Here is a 22444-nt window from a genome sequence, read left to right as displayed (position 1 = left end):
TTACTTCTTGTCCAGCAGGTCCATGAGGGGTCGCAGGACCGTCTCTGCGTCCATGGCTGCATTACTCTTGTTCCCTGCGTTTCCTTTAATCTGCACGAGCTCCTGGTTCATTTGTTTGACACAGTCCTCAATCACTGGCTTGAAACTGCGGATGGACGTGTTAAACTCAGTTTGAAAACAACATTCATAATCACACGTACCTTAAGATACTATCATTTCATTTGATAATGAAAACATGTTCAACACATTTTTATCATTTGAGCTAAAATTATTTTTTATCATTTTATCATTAATCGTCTGTATGTCTATTCTTTTTAATCACGGAAGGCAACATGAAACAAACGTAAAATGGATGCTATTTACTTTGTCCATAAATGTCACAGGTCTAATTATGAATGATTCCTAGAATGATTTCCCGTTATTCATTTAAATGCATTAACTTTCTTCATCTTTGCTGACGTACCACAGAAACCGAAATTTCTCGGGACAGCAGCATGTGTCCAAATTTTAATCTTAACCGTTCTATTTCATCAGAAACGATCTTGAAACAGGGCTTTAAGTGTAAAATACCTTGTAACTTATAACTTGTCCTTTAACTATGCCGTGTAATGTGCCTTATAATGAATTGTATGATCTCATGAAAGATTATAACCACAGTTATAATACATTATAATACTTATCTGTTCATTGTTACACCTTCATTAAAACACGACAAACAACTGCAAATATTATAATGCATTTGGTTACAATTATTTATGAAAAGATATAATGCATTATACATTAAGGCTTTAAGTAAAGTGTTACCAAAATATAATTATATTTACACCGGCTCAACAACTTTACCCATTGTTCCCTGATACTTCACCTGGAGCCGAAGACCGCGCTGAGCTCATCCAGCACCGTATTGAGCTTATTCTGAAGTTCTTTGAGCAAACCACTGGCCTCAGCATCCAGCTGTAAGAGACACACAGCATCACTGTCAGTGAACAGGATATGCTGCATATGACAGGAACAGGAAGTACTGAAGACTCAGAATCAACCAGTAATGCCTCTATGAAATATTTAGTTGCATTGCAAATACTAAACTCTTCTGAATTGAAAGTTTATTATACAAAAAATAAATTTATTATTCATATGCAGGGTCAAAAATTCACCAAGCCAACCAACTGCAAATAAAACTCGAGTTTGAGTGAATAAAACAGTCAATATCCATTTAGTCAGTATTAAAAAGTAAGTTGAATTGCAAAGTAAAGAACACATCAGTGACTTGTGTAACTTCTAACAACTTTTACCTTAGTGGAAATTAAAAAGTGCATCTAGGATACCGAAAGTTTTTTTTTTTTCAAGAAAAGAACAAAAATAATGAATAAAATTACAGTGTACTTATGTTTTTGACATTTGCAGATTTACAGAGCGATGGAGACTGACTCATCCTGTACATGATGCAGTACAGATCTTGAGTGACACAATGACCTGTGATGTTTGTCAAAAATACGGTAAAAGAGATAAATAATCCCTGTGTCATAGGGACAAATATTTTGTATTATTTCTGTTAATTAAATAGACACATTTTATGACGTCCAACCCTGAGTAAACTTTTCTCTCATTACATTTTATTTATTATTACATATTATTATTATTTACTAAATTGTTTTATTGGAGTCAATTTATTTTTGATAAGTGTAACGCAATGAAACAAGTCAAATTGTGCGGACATAATTTTTTGTCCAGGCTGTCATACAAATATATTTTTGTATAACAAATTAAAAAAAAAAGAAATTATAACATATTGTCCTCATATTTTGATGGTTTAATTGAACTTGTAGGGTCATTAAAAACAAATATCCCCTCTGAACATCACTTTTGTATACAGTATATATGGTTGTATGTTTTGTGTTTTTAACACAGGTTCACTTGATTTAGAGAACTGACTTGACAGCTTTGTTTTCGTGCCATGGTTGGGTGATTTTATCTGCCATTGCACAGCGAGCTTTCTGTCAAGCGTGCTCAGCCTCTGAAAAGGTCTTGACTGAGGAGTCACTTGACTAATGATGATGGCAAATTCAATACAAGCCTCTCGCCACATCAGAGGCATGAGAGCAGATGAGCCAATGAGATGCAGGTGTTCTGCATTCAAACATTACATAGTCTGCATCACACAGGTGGATTTTACTGATAATGCACGTGAATCTCCGGCCTACTTCTCATTTCACTGTATTCATCATAGTGCAATCAAAAACAATGCTCAATATTTGCAGATTTGCAGTCACACAAAATGTGTCCTTGTGGAAATGACTTTAAAATGCACTTGCTGAAACATTCATGGAAAACGTCTGTCAATTACACGTTCACAACACCCTAAGGGCTGAATTATACAGAAAACCAAAGTAATTCTGCATAAAATTAGTGCTATTTATAACTACTGACAACATGGACCATTTTAAAAGACTTTACAGGGAAATGACAAACCGAAAAAGAAAAAAAAAACCTCTTTAAACTGGACTTGCTCATCTCTAAATATGCTAAAACTGTGAGGCATTCGGCATTATTGACTATGCTTATGTTCCAGAATCTATGGCTGTCCAGTAGATCTAATATGTATAACCTCCATGAGACCAGGAAGAAAGTTGGGTACACTTTATTTCGATGGTCCACTTTAGACATCCTACTAACTATAAGGAAATTTGCAACTACATGTCAACTAACTCTCATTAGAGTATTAGTAGATTGTAGTAGATTGTAGTAGCTGGCTCATCTGTGACCAGGACAATAAGTCTTTGTGGTGTATCGAGAGCTATGGTATCCAGGGTAATGTCGGCATACCACCACGTAGGTCGAACCACATCCAACAGAAGCAACTGTCGAAGCAAAAGGAAGCTGTCTAAAAGGGATGTCCAGGTAATAACCCGGATTGTATCCAAAATCATAGAGCTGCCCAACTCACAGCAAAATTAAATGCGCACATGGACTCTCCTGTTTGCCGAGAGCTCCACAAAGTCAATATTCATGGTCAGGCTGCTATAGCCAAACCTTTGGTCACTTGTGCCAATACCAAATGTCGATTTCATTGGTGCCAACAGTGCAAATCTTGGGCTGTGGACAATGTGAAACGTGTATTGTTCTCTGATGAGTCCACTTTCATTGTCTCTCCCACATCAGTGGGAGAGTTACATTGTGGAGAAGCCACAAAGAGGCTTAACACTCGGACTGTTGCGTGCCCAGAGAGAAGCACAGGGGAGGATCAGTGATAGTTTGGGCTGCACTATCTTGGCATTCCCTACTGTGCTTGATGGGCGCATCTCTGCCAAGTATTACCGAACCATGCTGGAGGACCATGTGCACCTAATGATTCAAACATTGTACCCTGAAGGGGGTGCCGTGTATCAGCATGATAATCCATAAATACACACAGCAAGACTTGCGACAGAATGGTTTGATGAACATGAAAGTGAAGTTGAACATCTCTCATGGCATGCACAGTCACCAGATCTAAATATTTTTGAGCCACTTTGGGGTATTTTGGAGGAGCAAGTCAGAAAACATTTTCCTCTACCAGGATTACCAAGTGACTTGGCCAATGTTCTGGAAGAGAAATGGCTCAAAACCCTCAGGCCATTGTGAAGGACTTGTATCTGTCTGTTCCAAGACCAAGTGATGCTGTATTGGCTGCAAAAGGAGGCCCTACACCATAATAATAAATTATTGTGGTCTAAAAACAGGTGTTTCGGTTTCAGTCCAACCCCTGTAGTTTCAAAGTTACTTACAGTCAGTAGAATGTCTGTTGGGGGACCATAAAAATAAAGAATTAGCAGATATTTAGATTGTCTACTAAAACTCTAATGACTGGTAGTTGATATGTATTTGCAAAGATACTTAGTTGGATGTCTAAAGTGGACCATTGCAATAAAGTGAAAGTTTTCCTTCCTATGTTTATTAGTTGCATTTTAATGGCAATGTTCTTGTATAACACCATAGCTGTGCTTGGGTGAGGCAGCACGTCCATGTAGTCAGGGATGGATGGCTGACTTGTGAATTGTAACAGTGTTTATGGTTCCCGGTAAGCAGAGGGGCGACCATATCAATCAATGATGGCAGCGGGCCAATGCTCGTGCAAGAGACCTCATCAGGTTAATGGAGATCAGAGGAGATGTCGGTCACCGAAGAGGTAATGGAGGTAATTCTGACTGATAACACAAACACAACAAATGCTTTGCAAGTGTGACCCATTAAGAAGGTTTGTTTAAATGAAAAAGAAAAGAAAAAAAAGAAATGATATTGTGCTTGATGAAAAGTCCATTTTTTTGAGAGCAATTCTAATTACTGTGATGCGAATAAATCTCATATGCATTACTGTGATACACTACCATTCAAAAGTTTGGTTTCAGTAAAAAAAATGTTTTTAAAGAAATTTATGCTTTTATTCAGCAAGGATGCTTTAAATAGGTTAAAACTTATAGTAAAGGCATTTATAATGATACAAAAGATATTGATAGTTTTTTTTCTATACACCAAAGAATCCTGATAAAAATCTGAAATGTTTCTTGCAGCAAATCAGCATATAAGAATAATTTCTGAAAAATCATGTGACACTGAAGATTAGACTAATGATGCTAAAAAATCGGATTTGTATCACAGGAATAAATTACATTTTAAAATATATTCAAATAGAAAACAGTTATTTCAAATTGTAATAATATTTCAAAATACTGATATTTTTTACTGTATTTTTGGATTAAGAAATAATCGAAAGCATAAGAGACTTATTTCAAAAAACATTAAAAATTTAATCGATCTTAAACTTTTGAATGAGAGTGTATTACTATATTACATTTAAAAGTATTTTATACTTTTAATATAAATATTATTTAAATAAAATAAATGAAATATTTAAAAAGTATTAAATGATAAATTATGAAATAAAGTCTTAAATAAATTCTGTAAATCTTAGAAAATTATTAGTTGTCACGGTTTGGGTTTTGTTTCTTGTTCCTGGTTCTTGTCTCATGTGATCCCCTGTTCTAGTCATGTGATCTTGCCTTGTGTTCCCTTGTCGGTTGTGCCATATTGTCATTGGTTGATTGTTTAAATGTTCACAGGTGTCCCTTGTCTCGTCGTTAGTCCTGTATGTATTTAAGCCCTGTGTCTAGTTCAGTCTTTGTGAGTTCTTATGGCTCGTTTCCACTGAGGCGTACGGTACGGTACAGTACAGTACGGGTCGGGTCGGGTCGGGTCGGGTCGGGTCGGTACAGCATGATCCGGCTAGCGTTTCCACTGCCAACAGTACCCTTACTTGATAGGCGTGGTGTTTGCCGGAAAAAAGCGATCGACGTCAGAAAGCGACATAGTAAACAACAATGGATCAGACAGCAGATCTTGTTCTTGCTTCTCGGCATGTTTGTCACAAGAAACAAGCGCTGGCATTACGCGTTTCTCAATACCAAGTAGCCACGCAAAGTCCGACTCAGGAGAATGACTCCCGAGGACGCGAGTCCAGTAATTCTGCTGATGGAACAGCGCGTTCTTGAAAGCGCCACTCAGCTCGCTCTGCTACTCCGGTTATGTACATTTTAGGCAACAATAAAACGAAATATGTTATAAAACACCACTCTGCTTCTTTTCGATTTAATTTAAATACATTTTAAACATTATAAGCACACAAATGTGGTTCAGGCAACGCATAGCCTATTGATTATATTCACTGCATGTATGTAACGTTATATTTATAACAAAACTAAATATAAAACACAACCCTGCCTCTTTTCGTTTAAATTTAAAAATATTAAACATATCCCAGGCAATGTCTATTGCATATTGCATCGGTACAAATGTTGCAATAAACAACATTACAGATGATCTTGTAATAAAATAAAATAAATGACAAAACTATCTATTTTTGTTGAATTTCAGTTTTATCAATAATAGCCATTATAAAAGTATAAGTAAAAGGTACAAAAAGATATACAGTAAAGCAGGAGTCACCAACCCGTCGATCGCGATCGACAAGTCGATCTTGGAAGCATTTTAAGTCGATCGCGAAGAGTTTTCAAAATCAGAGAAAAAACACCAATATTTGTATTCATTATTATTTATTAATTAAAAATGCACCAAGTGTGAGCCTACTGTGTGTAGTAAATGGTGTCTAGGGGATGCGGAGGCGCGCGCGCCGTTACAATGACGTCATTTTTGGCTCATGCGGACGCGGCGAGTATAAACAAGGCTTTACGCTTTAATCAGCTCAGCCATTATAAACTTCACACTTCACATCAAGCTCTTCAAGCTAACGATACGCAAGGCAAGCTAACGAAAAGATGGCACAACGGCGAGGGAGTAGGACAAGGCTATTACTAGTTTGAAATCTGCAGGGGTTTTCCTGCATAGACAATTATGAGGCGGCCGCCTCCGTCAAATGTATAGTTAAGAAACAATATAACGTTATAGACTACACACGACCAGAGTGCTGTTTTCCTGAATGCAAGCACGATTGAAACCAAGATATTGATTTCATAACAGTTAATAAACAAATAGTTAAAATTAAGTTACTTACATTTTTAGACGCAATTACTGTTTTTGTTCTGTTTCAGCAGCGAAAATAGTTCCAAACAACAGAACCAGCGCATCTCACAGCAACACTCATCCATTATTCATTACTGAATGATTCAGCGTTTTGACCTAATCGCTCGAGTCAAAGATTCAATTAACGTTACCCATTTTAAACCGCCTCATTCTGAATCAATCAGCCATTTGAACGAATCGTTTGAATGAATGACTCAATGACTCGCTCACTAAGACGGCCGCCTGCCGCTTCTACTGGCGGTTTAGTTTCAAAGTATCATTCTTTTCAACATTCCTTATTTGTATATTCAAAAAATATTCAAAACAATCTCATAATATCATTTAATACAGTTATAATTTTTCAATGTAAATTATTTAATTTGATTGGTAACAGCCTTGTCTTATTATTTTAATTGAATGTATTGATAAAATGTAAGAATTTGAAATGAAATATAGAGCATACCAGTACATTAAATAAAATTAGGGGGAAAATGCCCTTTATAAAGGTACAAAAAATTATTCCGATAAGAGTGTTTTCAAAAATGAAACATTGGCAATTTAAGTTTAAAGGGAGTAGGCTAAAGCCTCTGTTTAGGCTATAAATGAAATGTAATTTTGCCAAAAGAAGAACTTTTAATTTAAATAAATGTTAATTTTAAATCAGCCTACTTCAGTGTGATATGTTACCATATGATCATGCTTAATTGAATAATTGTAATGTGATGATCAGATGCAGATATCTAAATCAAAGAAAATGGGTGGTTGGCGGGTGGATTATTATTATTTTTTTAACAACAGATTTGAGTGACTCAAAGTGCACCAGATTAATGAATTTATCTTAAAAATGTACAAATTTTTCAAAGGTCTGTAATTTGTGTGAAAATATTTTTGAAGAATTGAAGGATGACTGTTGTCATAATATTCTGTATGCTAGTTGCACTTACCATTTTGATTTCAAATAGCCTATGTTTTAAAAGGGAAAATGAAACAGTACATTATTGGCTTAGGCCTGTAATTGACTGATTATTGTGTTTATATATGAGTAATAAGCCTGTGGATATATACTTAACAATGTTATATTACTGTTGAAAATGTTGAATTATAGTTGACAGTTTGTATAGTTATATACTATTTGTATAGTTAAATAAATATTTTGCCAGTGACTGAAACAAAGAATGTCAAAGTAGAACTACATTGTGGCCTTGTTTTTTCATAATTTTCTGCAAGTGGTAGATCTTGGTTTACATTTGGACTTGGGATGTGATCTTAGGCTTGAAAAGGTTGGTGACCACTGCAGTAAAGCTTTAATAACATAAAGCAAACAATTCAGTCAAATATACAAATTCAGCGCTCAAATATATGAAACTTCACTTAGCCTTCTGCCAAAACTATTGGCCAGGGAACGAATTATAGATTCACGAGACAAAAGATCGCCTGTTAGGTCTGTACAAGACGAATTATATCTCATGTTTAACCACTACAGAGACATCAGAGTCAGCGGCAAACATCAGAATGACTAGCCGGGGAAAGGCTGCTCCAGGCGGGGTGCACGAGCGCCGAGCGTCCGGTTGCTTGGAATGGATCTTCAAATTATCATAAATCTATAAATAAACCACAGATTTGAGCTTTAAAAACTACTTTCTCGCCTGAAAAACTCTTAAAACTACATTTCGTGACACAATAACAGTAGTATTATATTTCAACTGTATGTTTCTAATGCCCTTGTAGCACGCGCAAGTGACGACTCTGTCAACCAATCACCGTTCTGCAGTGAGTCTAGCTCCACCTTTTAGTACCGTACCACTGTGCTAGGTACCCCAACGGAAGGGTACCCAAAAAGTGGTACGGTACGGTTCGGCTTTTTGGTACCATTCACAACTTTTGACAGTGGAAACGCAAATAATTGCGTACCGAACCGAACTGTACCGTACCGTACCACTCAGTGGAAACGAGCCAATAATGTTATGTTGTATGTTGGTTGTCCTGTTGCTGAGTCTTATTTCTGAGTCTTATTTCTGAGTTTGTAAAGTCTTGTTTGAGAGTTTTGTTTAATAAAGTGCGCTGCATTTGGATCCTGCTTCCTCCTTGTTTCAACCACCTCTTCATAACATTAGTATTTATTCATGCTATCTTTTGTTGCATCGTCAAATAAAAATGTCACAAAAAAACGAAAAGGGCCGTTTACACGACACTGTTTTCAACTAAAACCGGAAAACTTTTTATGCATTTTGGCCATTCATTTACAACAGCGTTTTGGGGGCCTGGGTTTTTAACCCTCTGGGGTCCAAGGTGTTTTTGGGGTCCTTGAGATGTTTTGACATACTCTGACATTTGTGCTTTTTTCAGTTGCTTATAAACAAATTACTGGCAAAGGTGTAATTACACTCTATTTAGCACAAACAGGGCTACCATAATATGTTATCAACATGTATGTACATGTTTGTATTTTTGAGAGAATATTGTTTATGCGTGGTTATTGAAAAAACTAAAATTTAAAGTTTCTGAAATAAGGCCACAAAACACATACTAAATATGTGTCCACAAGACTTTTGACTAATGGATGTTGTCGCCTAGAGTTTTTTCTTCAAAATGATCTGAAAATCATCCTGCCTTATCATTCACATAAAACAATAGATTGGTTTAAATTTAAAAATGACACTTTTTGTTTGGAAAGGCAATATGCGCAGGGGTGTGACCTGCTGTGATTCACACCTGAGAAGACAATGGGCCCGCATAATGAGCGCATAATGGGGCTGCATACTAATGACCCTTTCATTCTGGTGTGTCACTGAGCCACAAGAATGCAATGACTATATATATATAGGCCTATATAATACAAAATTGGTTCACAGTTCCAATTATTTATTTATTTTGTAAATTGTGCTTGCAAATTGTATAATATCAAATGTAAACATTTCTAGTAATTGTGCAGTTAATTCTCATACTGTTTTTACAGAAAGTTTGGGAATATATCCCAAATGTGTCACTAATAAAACACAATACAAATAATTTAAAGAGGAGGCTTATATTGAGCTTTTAAGATTTACCTAAGATTTATTTATATGTAGCCTACATATATTTTTACTATTTTAATAAAAAGGTTACAATTACAACAACAATTAAAATTAACTATATTTCAAATGTAATCTTTCTTTGTATATACTAAAGTATACATTTTATCATACATATTTCACAGTTGCGGATTAATTAGTTTGAATATAGCCTACAATCGAACAAACACTATAATAACATCTTAGCAATCAAGCTTATTTGATGTGGCAGTATTTTACAGTAAAAACGACATCTTGTCTTTCATATGTAACATATCGTTTTTATGATTAGGACATATAAATGTTAATTTGCAGTTTAATACGTTGCTTATACACAAATATTTTATTTCAACATATTTCAGTCGATTTTTACTCATCTCAGTATTGGAATATAGTTAGGTAAAAGCTGTTCATTCATTCACACACAAAAATGCGATTCATATTCAAACAGTCTTTTTGTTTACAGACACTATTTCATATCGCGATTAGAACAAAGCACTTGAAAATAAAGAATGTACCTATTCCTCAGCTGGATCCGTTGCTCCTCTAAATGAAACTACCTGCACTTCTGAGGTAATTTTTTCCAGGATTATTATTAAGATAGTATTATTCATCACAGCGTCGTAAATATGAGTCTCTTTCGGTGGGTTATCCAGCTGATGTGGGCGTGGATCGCCTCAGAGCATTTGTGTTTGAATAGAGCGCGCTCCGTGGGCGTGGTCAAATTAACTTTAATGACCTGAGACGAGAACGACTATCATCTCTCTCTTTTCGTACAGATTACATAAAATGAGAAAATTTGTTTTTTATATAAATTACTTCATTTAAAAGAAGATAATTCAGGCTTCATGCCTGTGTGCCTGTATACCTGTTTGACTGAGTATTTGCAGAGTTACAGTTCATTTTTCGGACGCGTTTCAGAATGGACTTCACTGACAGAGAGAACGCAGAACGCGCATCATGTTTATTTTTCTTTATTAGGCGAAAAGCACAACACTTTGTTTTTATTATGAGGTTCCACAAAAAAAATACAAACTTAACAGGATCGAATGATGTACAACACTTATTTGTAAGATCAAAATCAACAGAGTAATTTGAGTCTCTTTTGCACTGATAAGGAAAAAAGTGAGCTGGTATCGCCGGCGAGACCGCCGACCCCAGAGGGTTAAAATGCATGTTTTTGAAAATGATACCGTTATTGTGTCAGTGTAAAATTTGCCACAAATTTGTATAATACAGTGTTTTAGTTTTCGCAGATCTGTTTGAATGGGGATTGTTGTCGTCTGGACACAGACCTTTTCAAAAACGCAAAGGAAAAACTTTTTCGTTTTTAAGTACATCTTACATTTAAGTACATTGAATTTCTTTTTTCCCCCACATTGCTTCTATGAGAATTTAGTAGGGATGCACCGAAATTAAAATTCTGAACCGAAAATGCTTTATAAAAATTACTTATATCTAATTGAATTACCTTTTTTTTGTATGATTGTATTAATATAAGACTTTTTAATGAAATTCAATAATTTTGAAGCAACGCCAAGTAACTTTTCCTCTTTGGTCGCCCTACAGGTTGGAAGCGGAATTGTCCATTACCGCTGTCGTAAATAATTTAGCCTACCGCAGCCTACTGTCGCACGCACTCTCGCTGTTTATCCAGCACCGGCTTTGGAATGAACGATGTCCACAGACATCAGTGACCGAGAGGGTAGCGTCATTTTACTAATGTTGCACAGCACGGCTATACACACCATGTAACAACACAGTAGGGCTATTGCAAACAGAAACAAGTCTACTACATAGAAGTCTCATGTTGGCGCGTTATTTGAGCGAACTTTGCTTTTCCGATGAGCATGATTTGCTTTTACATTAGTTGAGCGTTCCCTTGGGCCGTAAGCGACTGAGCTCCGCACGTGCATTGAGGGGAGTGTCACACCATGCAGTGATAATGGCTAGAGTGAGAGTGAAACTTGAGGGGCAGGGCGGGACGAAATATATTTTCGGGCAAAAAACGAAAATGCCATTTTCGGCGGCCGAAATTTCGGTGCATTCCTAGAATTTAGTGTGGGGAAAAATATAACTGATACTGTTTTTAACTTTTGTTTATGACCTGGAAAAGTAGCACCAGAAAAGAAAATCTTTAGTAAGTTTTACCCATGAGACACAGAAAAAGTCAAGGAGTGACCTTATACTTACAAAAATATTGTTATAAGATAAGAAATATGTATCAAAATGTATAAGAACATGAGAATTTAAAACTATCTGAAAACAGGGAGGTCTAACTGACTCAATAGTGGGGACAATAATTAAAAACAGATTTGTGTTAAATAATGGTCTAAAACCACTTTAGGAAGTGAAATGTTAATGTTAAGTTCTAACTAAATTAATTACATTCTAATTTGAATCTTAATTAGGGAATCATGATGTGAAATTGTACAAAAGATTACTCTTGTATACTGCACCTGTGGTCTACCTCATATCGTTAATGAGCAGATAACAGATGCTTGAAGGCGGTCAGTTTTCACCCGAGACCCTGTTTCAGACTGACGGACAGCAGTGGGAACGCTTCCGCTATCGAAGCTAACTTTGACTTCTGCAATTAATTTTTCTTGGACAGTTTGGGATCTTATATTTATAAATCCATGATAACGAGCCAATGTAATTGCATTTTTCTTTCAGTTTGCTAATTGCTTTGGGAACGGTGGCGCTGCCAGAGCATGGCAGGGTTATATTTGGAGCGTTTCGCTTTTGCTCTCTCAGAAGGAGTTGGAGTTTCATGAAGGAAGCAGAATCATATATTAGTCATACTTTCAAACAGCTGCGATCCTTTTTTAAGCACTGTAGCCTGTAGCCTTAATTTCAAGAGAGGTAAGACATATAACCTTAATCTGACAGACCTCTAGCACTCGTACAAATGATCTCACTTTATAAATCTTTAATTTGATTTTGAAGTATTTTATGCCTGCCCAGTGATTTCACCACAATATGGAGCGTCTTTCAACGACTGCTGTTGTGATTATGAAACCATACAGATGTCAATGCAGGGACGGAGCAAAGTTGGGAAAAATGTTTTGCCAACAGGGTAAATTTTGATTAAAGCAAAATAAAATAAAACAAAAACAAACTTTGAGTGCTGGAGAATAGATCAACCCAAACATCAGGACCAAACTAAAACCTCTTGCAGCCTAAACTCTGGTACCCAAATTAACCACAAACATTGCACACGATTAAAAATCAAGTTGGTGGCTGTCGGTAAAGTGTTAGTTTCAGCAAAAAAATGACAATCCTGTCATAATTTACGCTTCATGTCATTTTAAACCTGTCACTTTCTTTTTCCATGGAACACAAAAGAAGTTAGGCAATGCGTTTACGCATCTCTTTTCCAAAGGGAAATGATGCAATGCAATACAAGTGAATTATAATGGTTTTTTTTATGCTCCAAAAAGCACCAGAAAAGTAACATATGTGCTATTTTAATGAATTTTGACCTACATTTATCACAAGAGTTGGAATATGTGCATGGGCATATATGCATGCGCATGAGTATTTATGATACTATTTATAATACTTTTAAGGTGCTGTTGACATTTTTGAAGCTCATTCACAATTTATTATTTTCTTACATTGCATGGGAAAAAAATATCATTCTTATCAAATTTTCTTTCTGTGTTCCACAGGTTTGAAACTGCACACTCAAACAATATTCAGGGCTTTTTTATACGCAATTTAAATACGTAAATATTAAAGGGTTAGTTCACCCAAAAATGAAAATTCTGTTCATTAATTACTCGCTCATGTCGTTCCAAACCCGTAAGACATTCGTTCATCTTCAGAACACAAATGAAGATATTTTAAATAAAGATCTTCATTTGTGTTTTGAAGATGAACAAAGTCTTACGGGTTTGGAACGACATGAGGGTGAGTAATTAAATGACAGAATTTTCATTTTTAGGTGAACTAATCCTTTAATATTTATGTTTTTAAAAAAAATTGTTTGATAGAATTATCTTATTCTCACCAAGGCTTCATTTATTTAATCAGAAATACAGTAATACTGTGAAATATTATTACAATTTAACATAATTGTTTTCTAGTTTAATACATTTAAAAATGTAATTTATTCCTGTTATGTCAAAGCTGAATTTTCAGCATCATTACTTGTCTTCAGTGTCACTTGATCCTTCAGAAATCATTCTAATATGCTAATTTGCTGCTCAAGAAACATGTATTATTAATAATAATAATGTTGAAAACAGTTTTTGCTGCTTAACTTTTTTTTGTGGAAACAATGGTACCGTTCAAACATTTGTGGTAAGATTAAAAAAAGAGAGAAAATAATACTTTTATTCATCAAGGATGCATTAAAGTGATCAAAAGTTACAGTGAAGACATTTAAAATGTTACATACATGCTTTAATAAATTTAATAAATGCAAATAAATGCTGTTCACTGAACTTTCTATTCATCAAAAAATCCTAAAAAAAAGGTTTTTGTTTAAATTAATGCAGCCTTGGTGAGCAAAAGATACTTTTAAAAAAACATTAAACAATTTAAATGTTTCCAAACTTTTCACATGTACTGTAATATAGTTAACTAACGTTAACCGATTGAACCTTATTGTAAAGTGTTACCAACTATTCCATGATTTTTTCTCTCTCCATACATTCATGTAATACTTGCGTTTCATTCATGTATGACTGACAAATATGTATCACTTTAAGTTCATTAGTTAATGTTGAAACTGCGTAAACCACATGGATTGAAATTTAAATGTAATTCAAATACATAGATCTTAAATGTAGGCCTAAATATTTATTTGAGAGCATGAGGGTGAGAACATGATGACAGAATGTTCACTTTTGTCTGAACTGTTGAGGATTAGCAGCCTCTGTTACTGAAGATAATCGTTCTTGTGAGGTTTCATGCCAGGTAACTCGAGCAGGTGCGACATGCTCTTAAGGGGACCGAACAGGAAGTGCGAGTGACAGGAAGTGAGGTGGGTTTCAATGGGTGTGAGAGCACTCGTGCTGCTCAAACCTGGCCAGTAAAACTGATCAACTGGGATGAATTAAGGCCGTACACTACAGCCTGAATTCACAACTGGGAAGCTGCAGAGATCTGGTTCAGTGTCTTCATTCACTGTCATTTAATGTTGCTCCAAACCCGTTTCAATTTTGCACAGAAGACTTGTGTCTTACGGGCTTGGAACGACATGAGCGTGAGTAAATGATGACAGGATTCTACCGATTTCTGCAGCTGGTCTGGCTGTAGAGCACTGGCCTAGAGAGATGTTAGAGGAAACCTGTCCACACACCTTGCAGAAGACCACAGTCCCTTCCTCCTGGTGCAAGAGCCCAGAGGAGACGGGAATGACAAGAAACAAGGATATTGTCATAGTTGGAGAGGTTTATCACATTTACAGAAGAGAGAGAGAAGCATTACAACACGCATGCAAAATTCACAAGGGATGTTAAGTTGCGTTCACATCATGACAGAATTCCCATAATTATGAGGAAATTCATGAGGAGTCATTTATTTCTATGATAACACTGGATGTCAAATGGATCCACGTGTGGCTTTGTTGTTCATGACATCATAATATTTGATCACTACATGAATTAACCTAAATTCTTGTGAAATATCCTGAATAGATTTTTTCCTGATTTTCTGTTAATGGTTCTTGAACTGTCAATGCTAACCAAACATGCAACAGTGTTTCCTGCATCACTATTTAGCGGCATGTTCTGCTAATGGATCTACAATTTTTGCACGTTTGCAGTCTCAATTGAATGTGATTAGAAAAAAAGTCTAGCTTATGCAAAATAATATTAAGACTATAATCAGACAGCATGTGTTTGATCTGGTTGCGAACAACAAAAACATGCAAACAATCAACCAGGTGTTCGTTTCCCAAAAGCATCGTTAGCCAACTATGGTCGCAAGTTCCATCACCCTAGTGAAATTTTTTTTTATTGTATTTGAACTATATTCCCTTTTTCAATAGTACATTGCAAAAAGGGTACTATCTTTAAATATATTAAAAGTTTATTAGCATCATGCTTTTACCTATTTTCACAATACAACTTTTAACACACTTTAAAATAATTGTACTTTAGTATATTTTAGAAAAATATACTTGAAGTGAAAATTCTGTTTATTTTTTAAGTGTATTTATTTGCACTTTATTTAAAATATATTTGAGGTATATTTTAACTGTGTGCTGGAAATGATCATTGTAACAATGCATTGAAAGTATACTTTCAAAATACATTATAGTATACAATAGTATTTGTACAAAGTAAATGGTATGGTTGGCGCCGATAGCCTCGTGGGCAAGTGCAAAGACATATAGCGCCGTTGTGTCGGGAGACCTGAGTTCGATTCCCGGCTCGTGGACCTTTCCTGATCCCGTCCCCCCTCTCTCTCCCACCTCACTTCCTGTCTAGCAACTGTCCTATCCTAATAAAAGGCAAAAATAAATATATATAAATACACTTATGGTATATTGCTTATATGTTTCGAAGACTCGTAATGAATTTGTAATGTACTTGTAACACAAATAAAGTACACTTTAATATCACTATCAAGCATGTAATTAGTCCCTACACAGGCATAGGCTGCGTTTACACTTGGCATTAACATGCGACCTGTATCTGGATGTTGTCCACATACACATTGAAAAGACAAGTGTAAACGCACTTCTGATCGGAATGTTATCCGATCAGCGTGTCTAGGTTCGGAGGTAGTCGAGGACGCATTGCGATCGGATCTCAGTGTAATGTAAACGCAATCCAGCCATCGTGTCTGCATTCACAGGTGGACGTCATATAAATCCCTAGCCTGACTTGGTCATACTCATATTCTAGTCAGAATGTGAGTCTGATACTGCTCCATAGGGCTTTGATTATGAGGCGTGTCTTAACCGAACCAGGGAAAAAAAAAAACTCTGCACTCAATTGGATAGACCTCAGAGCAACGCAGTAAGTCAGCTAGTTGCATAGCATAGTTTCAACAGAACTCAACTACACGCACGCTGGAAGAAGTAGTAAAATAATGAGTGTTGCTTCTTTTACTTGGTCCTCCATGAGTGCGAGTGTGCGACCAAAGGAGAAACCACAACTACCACAGGGTTTTCATTGCGTCCCATCTTCTTAGCGACCATCGGAGCCAGCTGATAAAATAAACTTTTGCCGAATCCCGTAGGAAGGACGGCAAACACATCTTTCCGATCGACAAATGCCTTGATTGCAGTTCTCTGTTCGTCTTTTAAAATGAATGCGCTGTCGATTTCTTTTACAACAGACGCGATAGCGGAATCTATACATCTCAATTCTCCAGCTGCAGTCATCTTTGAGGGAAACCAGTTCAACCCAAGCGCACTTTGATAACGTGATGATTACGTAACTGCAGATCATCTGTCCATCATCGTATAAAGCCCGCCCTGGCAATTTGATTTGCCCGACTAATTCTGAACCGATCATAATTACTCCTCAATGGATCGAGTCCATACCGAACTTCCCAACCAAAAAATGTTGTGGGCGGGGTTCGGGCTGGCATCCAGGCTAATAAATCCCCGCGTGGCTGTCAGAAAATAATGTCCAGACGCAGTTTAGACAAGAAATTAAACTTATTTGAACCTTACAATAAACGTCAATCTTTAAAACAGTTTATTTAGACTTACATGATACTATGCGTGTCATTTTTTCATTTTAATTGTGCAACATTATCTGAACGAGGCGATCGCCTGTACACTCACAGTCAGTCATGAGATCTTAATGAAGAGCTGCGCGGAATAATCAGAATTTTTGAATGTTTTAAATGTTGAATGTTTTTATTGTTTCAGCATGTTTATCAATCTCCCATTTATGTCAATTTAGTCATTGCACGCTATAACCTTAAACCCAGATGATCGATGATGTGACTTGTTTAACATGATCAACCCAGTTATTTTTGTCTGATCAACTCTGGAAGTATTCCTTCGTTCAAAAACCGTAATTTGATCTAAGACTGGAGATTGCACAGGAAAGTAAAGTGAGTGAGTGAAAGCAATTGGTAGCCTACATTGTTTAATTGGTATCATCTTTACTCTTAATCTGGTGTCGTGCCACAGACCTAATTTAAATATTTTGCAGGAAACAGAAATCCGATCGGTTATCCAGATACAGAGGCTACTTAATGTGAACAAATGTAAATGCGCCATGTCCTGATTGGCTAATGATCCGATCTGCTTGATTGGATCACGGTGATCGCATGTTAATGCCAACTGTAAACGCAGCCATATACTTAAAGTATACTTGAAGTTGTTCCAATTTAGTACACAAAAGTACACTTAATACACTTAAAGTTATGCTTTACTACAATTAGTTGTTTCAAAATAGCACACTTCAAGTTAACTAATCATTAACACACTTGAAGTATAGTAAATTAGTCTGTCTGCAAGTATACCTAGCATTTTTTTTTTTTACCAGGGCGTTATCAGCTTAGTTCAACGAGTTTCTGAAACCATAGTTCTAACGAACATTCGCAAACAGCTTTGGAAAGTTGTGTAGTTGGAAAGACAGCTTTCGACCTGTGGTTAGAAGCATAGTTTCTTGTTTGACGTGTACTCGATAAATCCTTATTTTGAGCCGACATTTATCTTTTATTTAGAATACAAATGTCATTTAAGTCTTTTAGTTTGTCGAGAGATTTAAAGCACCATTTTTGAAGAGTGCACATGTGCGTACATGCTCTATTAAGTGAGAACGAGTCTAAGATTGAATCTGGATATAAAGCAAAATGAGAAATAGTCCTCAGATGCCATGGTCGTAATTTATAGCAAAACATCTAGCGTTAATTCGATCTCAAATAGATTAATTAAAAGGAGTTATTACTCCAACACGTGCGTGACATCCTTAGCCAACGTGGTTGAACGACCAATTTGCAACAATACGGTTTCGGTCTTATTAATGAATCAAACTAAAAGAGTCTCAACTCATATTGGTTTGAACCAATTTAACAACTCACTGACTGTATCACTCATTGTTGAAATGACAATTATTGATTGTTACTATATTTTTTGAGAAGAGTGTCATTTCTGACTGGTTGTTCGTACCATATTATGTATAGATAAAGATACACATTCACAGTTTTGTCCCAAATAAATGGTCATTTGTCTTCACAGCATTGTTTTTGTTTAGTATATTTGTTAAGTATATAATTAGGCCTAATTATTCTTGAAATATTGAAATCAATCAATCAAAAGGGAATTATAACTGTTCAGAGGAATCAGAATCGGAACCAGAATCATTCAATTCTAGTCTTAAAAAAAAAAACACACAGAAAGTGCCCCAGGTAACACTGTCTATGCAATGACATTGAAAACAGCAATATGTTGATTATGAATATGAATATGCTATCAACAGAATATGTTGATAGCAGTTACAGGTGGTAACTAACCACCTGTAACTGCTAAAGCCATGAACTTGATGGACCTTCTAATTGCAACTAAACCGACTCATAATTACGGCAATTTGACATGTCATGAACGCAGCTTTCCAGCAAGGGATGTTCTATAACTTAACTCACACAGACAGTTAGTGGGAAAACATTGTTGTGGAGTGTTGCAGTAACAAGGATTAGATTACTGACCTGTTTTCCTCCCATGGACTCAAACATCTTCTCCAGCTGAACTCGGAGCTGCTGGATGTTGTTCAACAGGATACAGGACTGTCAGGAGAAGAAAGATAGACAAGATATTTCATGATTAATCGACTGTCCTCCTTTCCACATGCATTCAGTCATCAAAACCCTCCACCATCCTAATGCAAGGAGATGTTTTTTACTTGAAGACTGAAGACTTGAATATATAAACACGGGCATTGATTCGTATGGATGCTGATGATGATGGTGGTCGCTGACATGAGTTTGCACATCTTACTTTCATCAGTGACAGTAAATCTGAATTTCATTACGTAAAATCTATGTCTCCAACTCTTCAGAGAAATGCCAGAATTACACAATTGAACATTCAATGTGTTCAATTGAAACGCTCATTCCTTTTTGAAAATAACTGAAAATAATGCACAACAAAGGTGTTATTAAAGCATAATGTTTCTTTTATATCTTATAATATTCAGTAGGTTGCCCTAATGCATCAAATATTTTCACTATAAATCTATATATATCAGTGGCGTGCGGGTTCATATAAGCTGCGAATATTTTGCATAACCAACAATTCAAGAGGAAAAATGTGCTGCTGCTGCCAGATCTCGATCAACGAAAATCACATTGTATTTGATGCAAAACAGTGAAAAATAGTCATAACAAACTACTTTCATAGTATTTCGTTTTCTCCATAAGGAAAATTATTTTTAACGAAAACGTATAAACTGTTTTATATATGTATATATATAAATACACACAACAGTTCTTTCTGGTTCTTGAATCTGATTGGCTGAGAGCCTTTCCAGCACACAGTAACAGAACTCTGAAAGTTTCACCATTTGCATCACTCCGCTTCCGACGACAGTCATGGCGGTCGAGCAAATCCAACATATTTTTTAAAAATACTACTGTTGTTGTGTCACGAAATGTAGTTTTATGATGTTTTTAGGTGAGAATTTAGTTATTTAGACCTCAAATATGTGACTAATATATAATCATTGTGTCTATTTTACAATCTGTTGAGACGCTTTCGCAGATGGCCTTCACAGTCACCAGATCTCAATCCAATATAGCCTTTTTGAGATGTGTTGGAACGGGAGATTCGCATCATGGATGTGCAGCCGACAAATCTGCAGCAACTGCGTGATGTTATCATGTCAATATGGACCAAAATCTCTGAGGAATTTCCAGCACCTTGTTGAATCTATGCCACAAAGAATTATGGCAGTTCTGAAGGCAAAAAGGTCTAGCAAGCTGTACCTAAGATATACCCCTACTAGCAAAGTGTGCCTAAAAAAGTGGCCTGTGAGTGTGTATATATAAAATAGTCAATATTATTTCATTATTATTATTTAATTGTTTTATGATTTTGGGGGGAAAAAACTAATTAAACTAATGCATTAGAATGTGCATTAAGAATAAACGAACAACAAAATATACAGTATTGATAGTACATTATTTCATGCGTGTAAAATGACATCTGCAATTGAAAATGTTATAAAAAAAAACAAAAACATTAAACTCAATGACCAGGTTGATGGTGAACTCTTTAAGATGACCATCTAACTCACAAGGATCAGTTACATGTTACAGTGAATGTCAAATAACCATTGACCAGATTTGTGTTGACACACAGATTACCTAGAGATATGGCAGTCAAAACACTTGTGTAAGTGTCCCAGGATTTGACTGGATGGCTAGGAGTGCATAATTAGTGCAGGAGTCTATAAGCTAATTAAAACGGGCTCTTACTGTCTGCACTGGCACACTTCTTAAAGGTCACATGTCAGCCGTGTGACAAATAGGTGTAAAACTCTGAAACGAAAATATGAAGCAGTCGCGCTAATTGAAATGAGGGAACATCGTCTCAATGACAAGAGCTGGTGATTTCACACAGTCGTAAATTTAATTTAAGACAATGTATATAAACTCTGATGTAGCTGATTTGTGGGCATTGGTGCGTTTAAAGATGTAGATATTCTTAGGATGAAGTGTGCTGTCAATTAAGCGATGGATGAGACCCGAGGAGCGGCTCTATCCTCCGAGACAGAACAGAGATATGTCTTTAATTACCGGCCGCATGATTTTCTCTCTGTGGTCCTGTCACTGCACTTAAAAGATACATCTGTCTTTCTTCCCACCACAGACGTCCTGCATGCCAAGCTTTTATAAGCATTACATGAAGACATTGTGAAAAATAAGAGCTAGAACAAAAGCTGCTCTGAGTTAGCTCCGTGAATGCTGTCATTTTACACAAAGAAAGGGAAGTTAAAAGCAAAGAGGAAGGAGACGAGGACGCGAGAAGGTCTCGCTCTTTATTTGTCGTCTACATATTCCCCTCTCACGAAGACATAATGCAGAACGCAGCCAAAGTCAAATTGAATGTCTCACTATGGTCTCCGGGTTGGTTTCCATGGCAATGTCCCCAGTGTAATCTGATCAAGCCATGTTCGGACACTTGCAGGGTCATGACTTTAAAACACGCTGACATTTTATGACGAAGCAGTTTTGAAAGTGTGTGTGTGCAAACCTGTTCATAGACTCACCAAGTTCTCCTTGTTCAGATGGTTGCTAAAGTCTTTGGAGATGATCGCAGCATACTGGAGAAGAACTTTGTTTATGGTCTGGAAAGAGAGTAAAATGTAGATTTAAATATTATAAAAAACAGTACAATTTAACTTTGTGAAAGCAATAAGTTGAGTATGTGGTACTGTTATTATTTACAAACCTAAAACACAAATGTACATAAACTACCATACCAAATGTTGCTGAAAGAAGTCTCTTATGCTGATTAAGACTGCATTTATTTGATAAAAAATACAGTAAAAACAGAAAATATTGTGAAACATTATTACAATTTGAAAGGGAATAAAACTCTTAATATATTCATAAATATGTAAATAAGTAAATGAGGGGAGTAATGATATGCGTCTTCTCAGGCCGCCGTAATAGATTTCTCTTGTCAAGTTTGCATGAAGTAATCAATGCCTCCTACAAGACCCTTTACCCACAATCCCGTGGGTGGAGAGCTGGTATCAATCTTTCTCTGTCTCTCTCTTTTTCTCTCTCAGCTCATTTGCATTCACAGTAGACATTTACAACAAGAAAAAATATATAAGCTGGCCTGAAATCTCTTGGAAATGTCATATAAAATCTGTTATGTATATACACTACTGTATATAGTATAGAATATACATTAA

At 36.0% G+C, this 22444-nt stretch overlaps 1 protein-coding gene across 1 annotated transcript in view; it reads right to left on the bottom strand.

The window, feature by feature from the left end:
- LOC130100419 (protein unc-13 homolog C) overlaps positions 1 to 22444 on the bottom strand; it is a 263612-nt gene that overhangs the window by 63177 nt on the left and 177991 nt on the right. The window contains 4 exon segments of the mRNA XM_056265875.1: positions 5 to 145; positions 866 to 954; positions 19230 to 19307; positions 21791 to 21868. Of these exon segments, the coding sequence (XP_056121850.1) occupies positions 5 to 145; positions 866 to 954; positions 19230 to 19307; positions 21791 to 21868 (386 nt within the window).

The sequence above is a fragment of the Rhinichthys klamathensis genome, unplaced genomic scaffold (genome assembly GCF_029890125.1).
Source record: "Rhinichthys klamathensis goyatoka isolate OS25496 unplaced genomic scaffold, OSU_Roscu_1.1 h1tg000242l_1, whole genome shotgun sequence".
Lineage (NCBI taxonomy): Eukaryota > Metazoa > Chordata > Actinopteri > Cypriniformes > Leuciscidae > Rhinichthys > Rhinichthys klamathensis.
The sequence above is the reverse complement of the archived record's forward strand: the minus strand, read 5'-3'. Positions and strand labels throughout refer to the sequence as shown.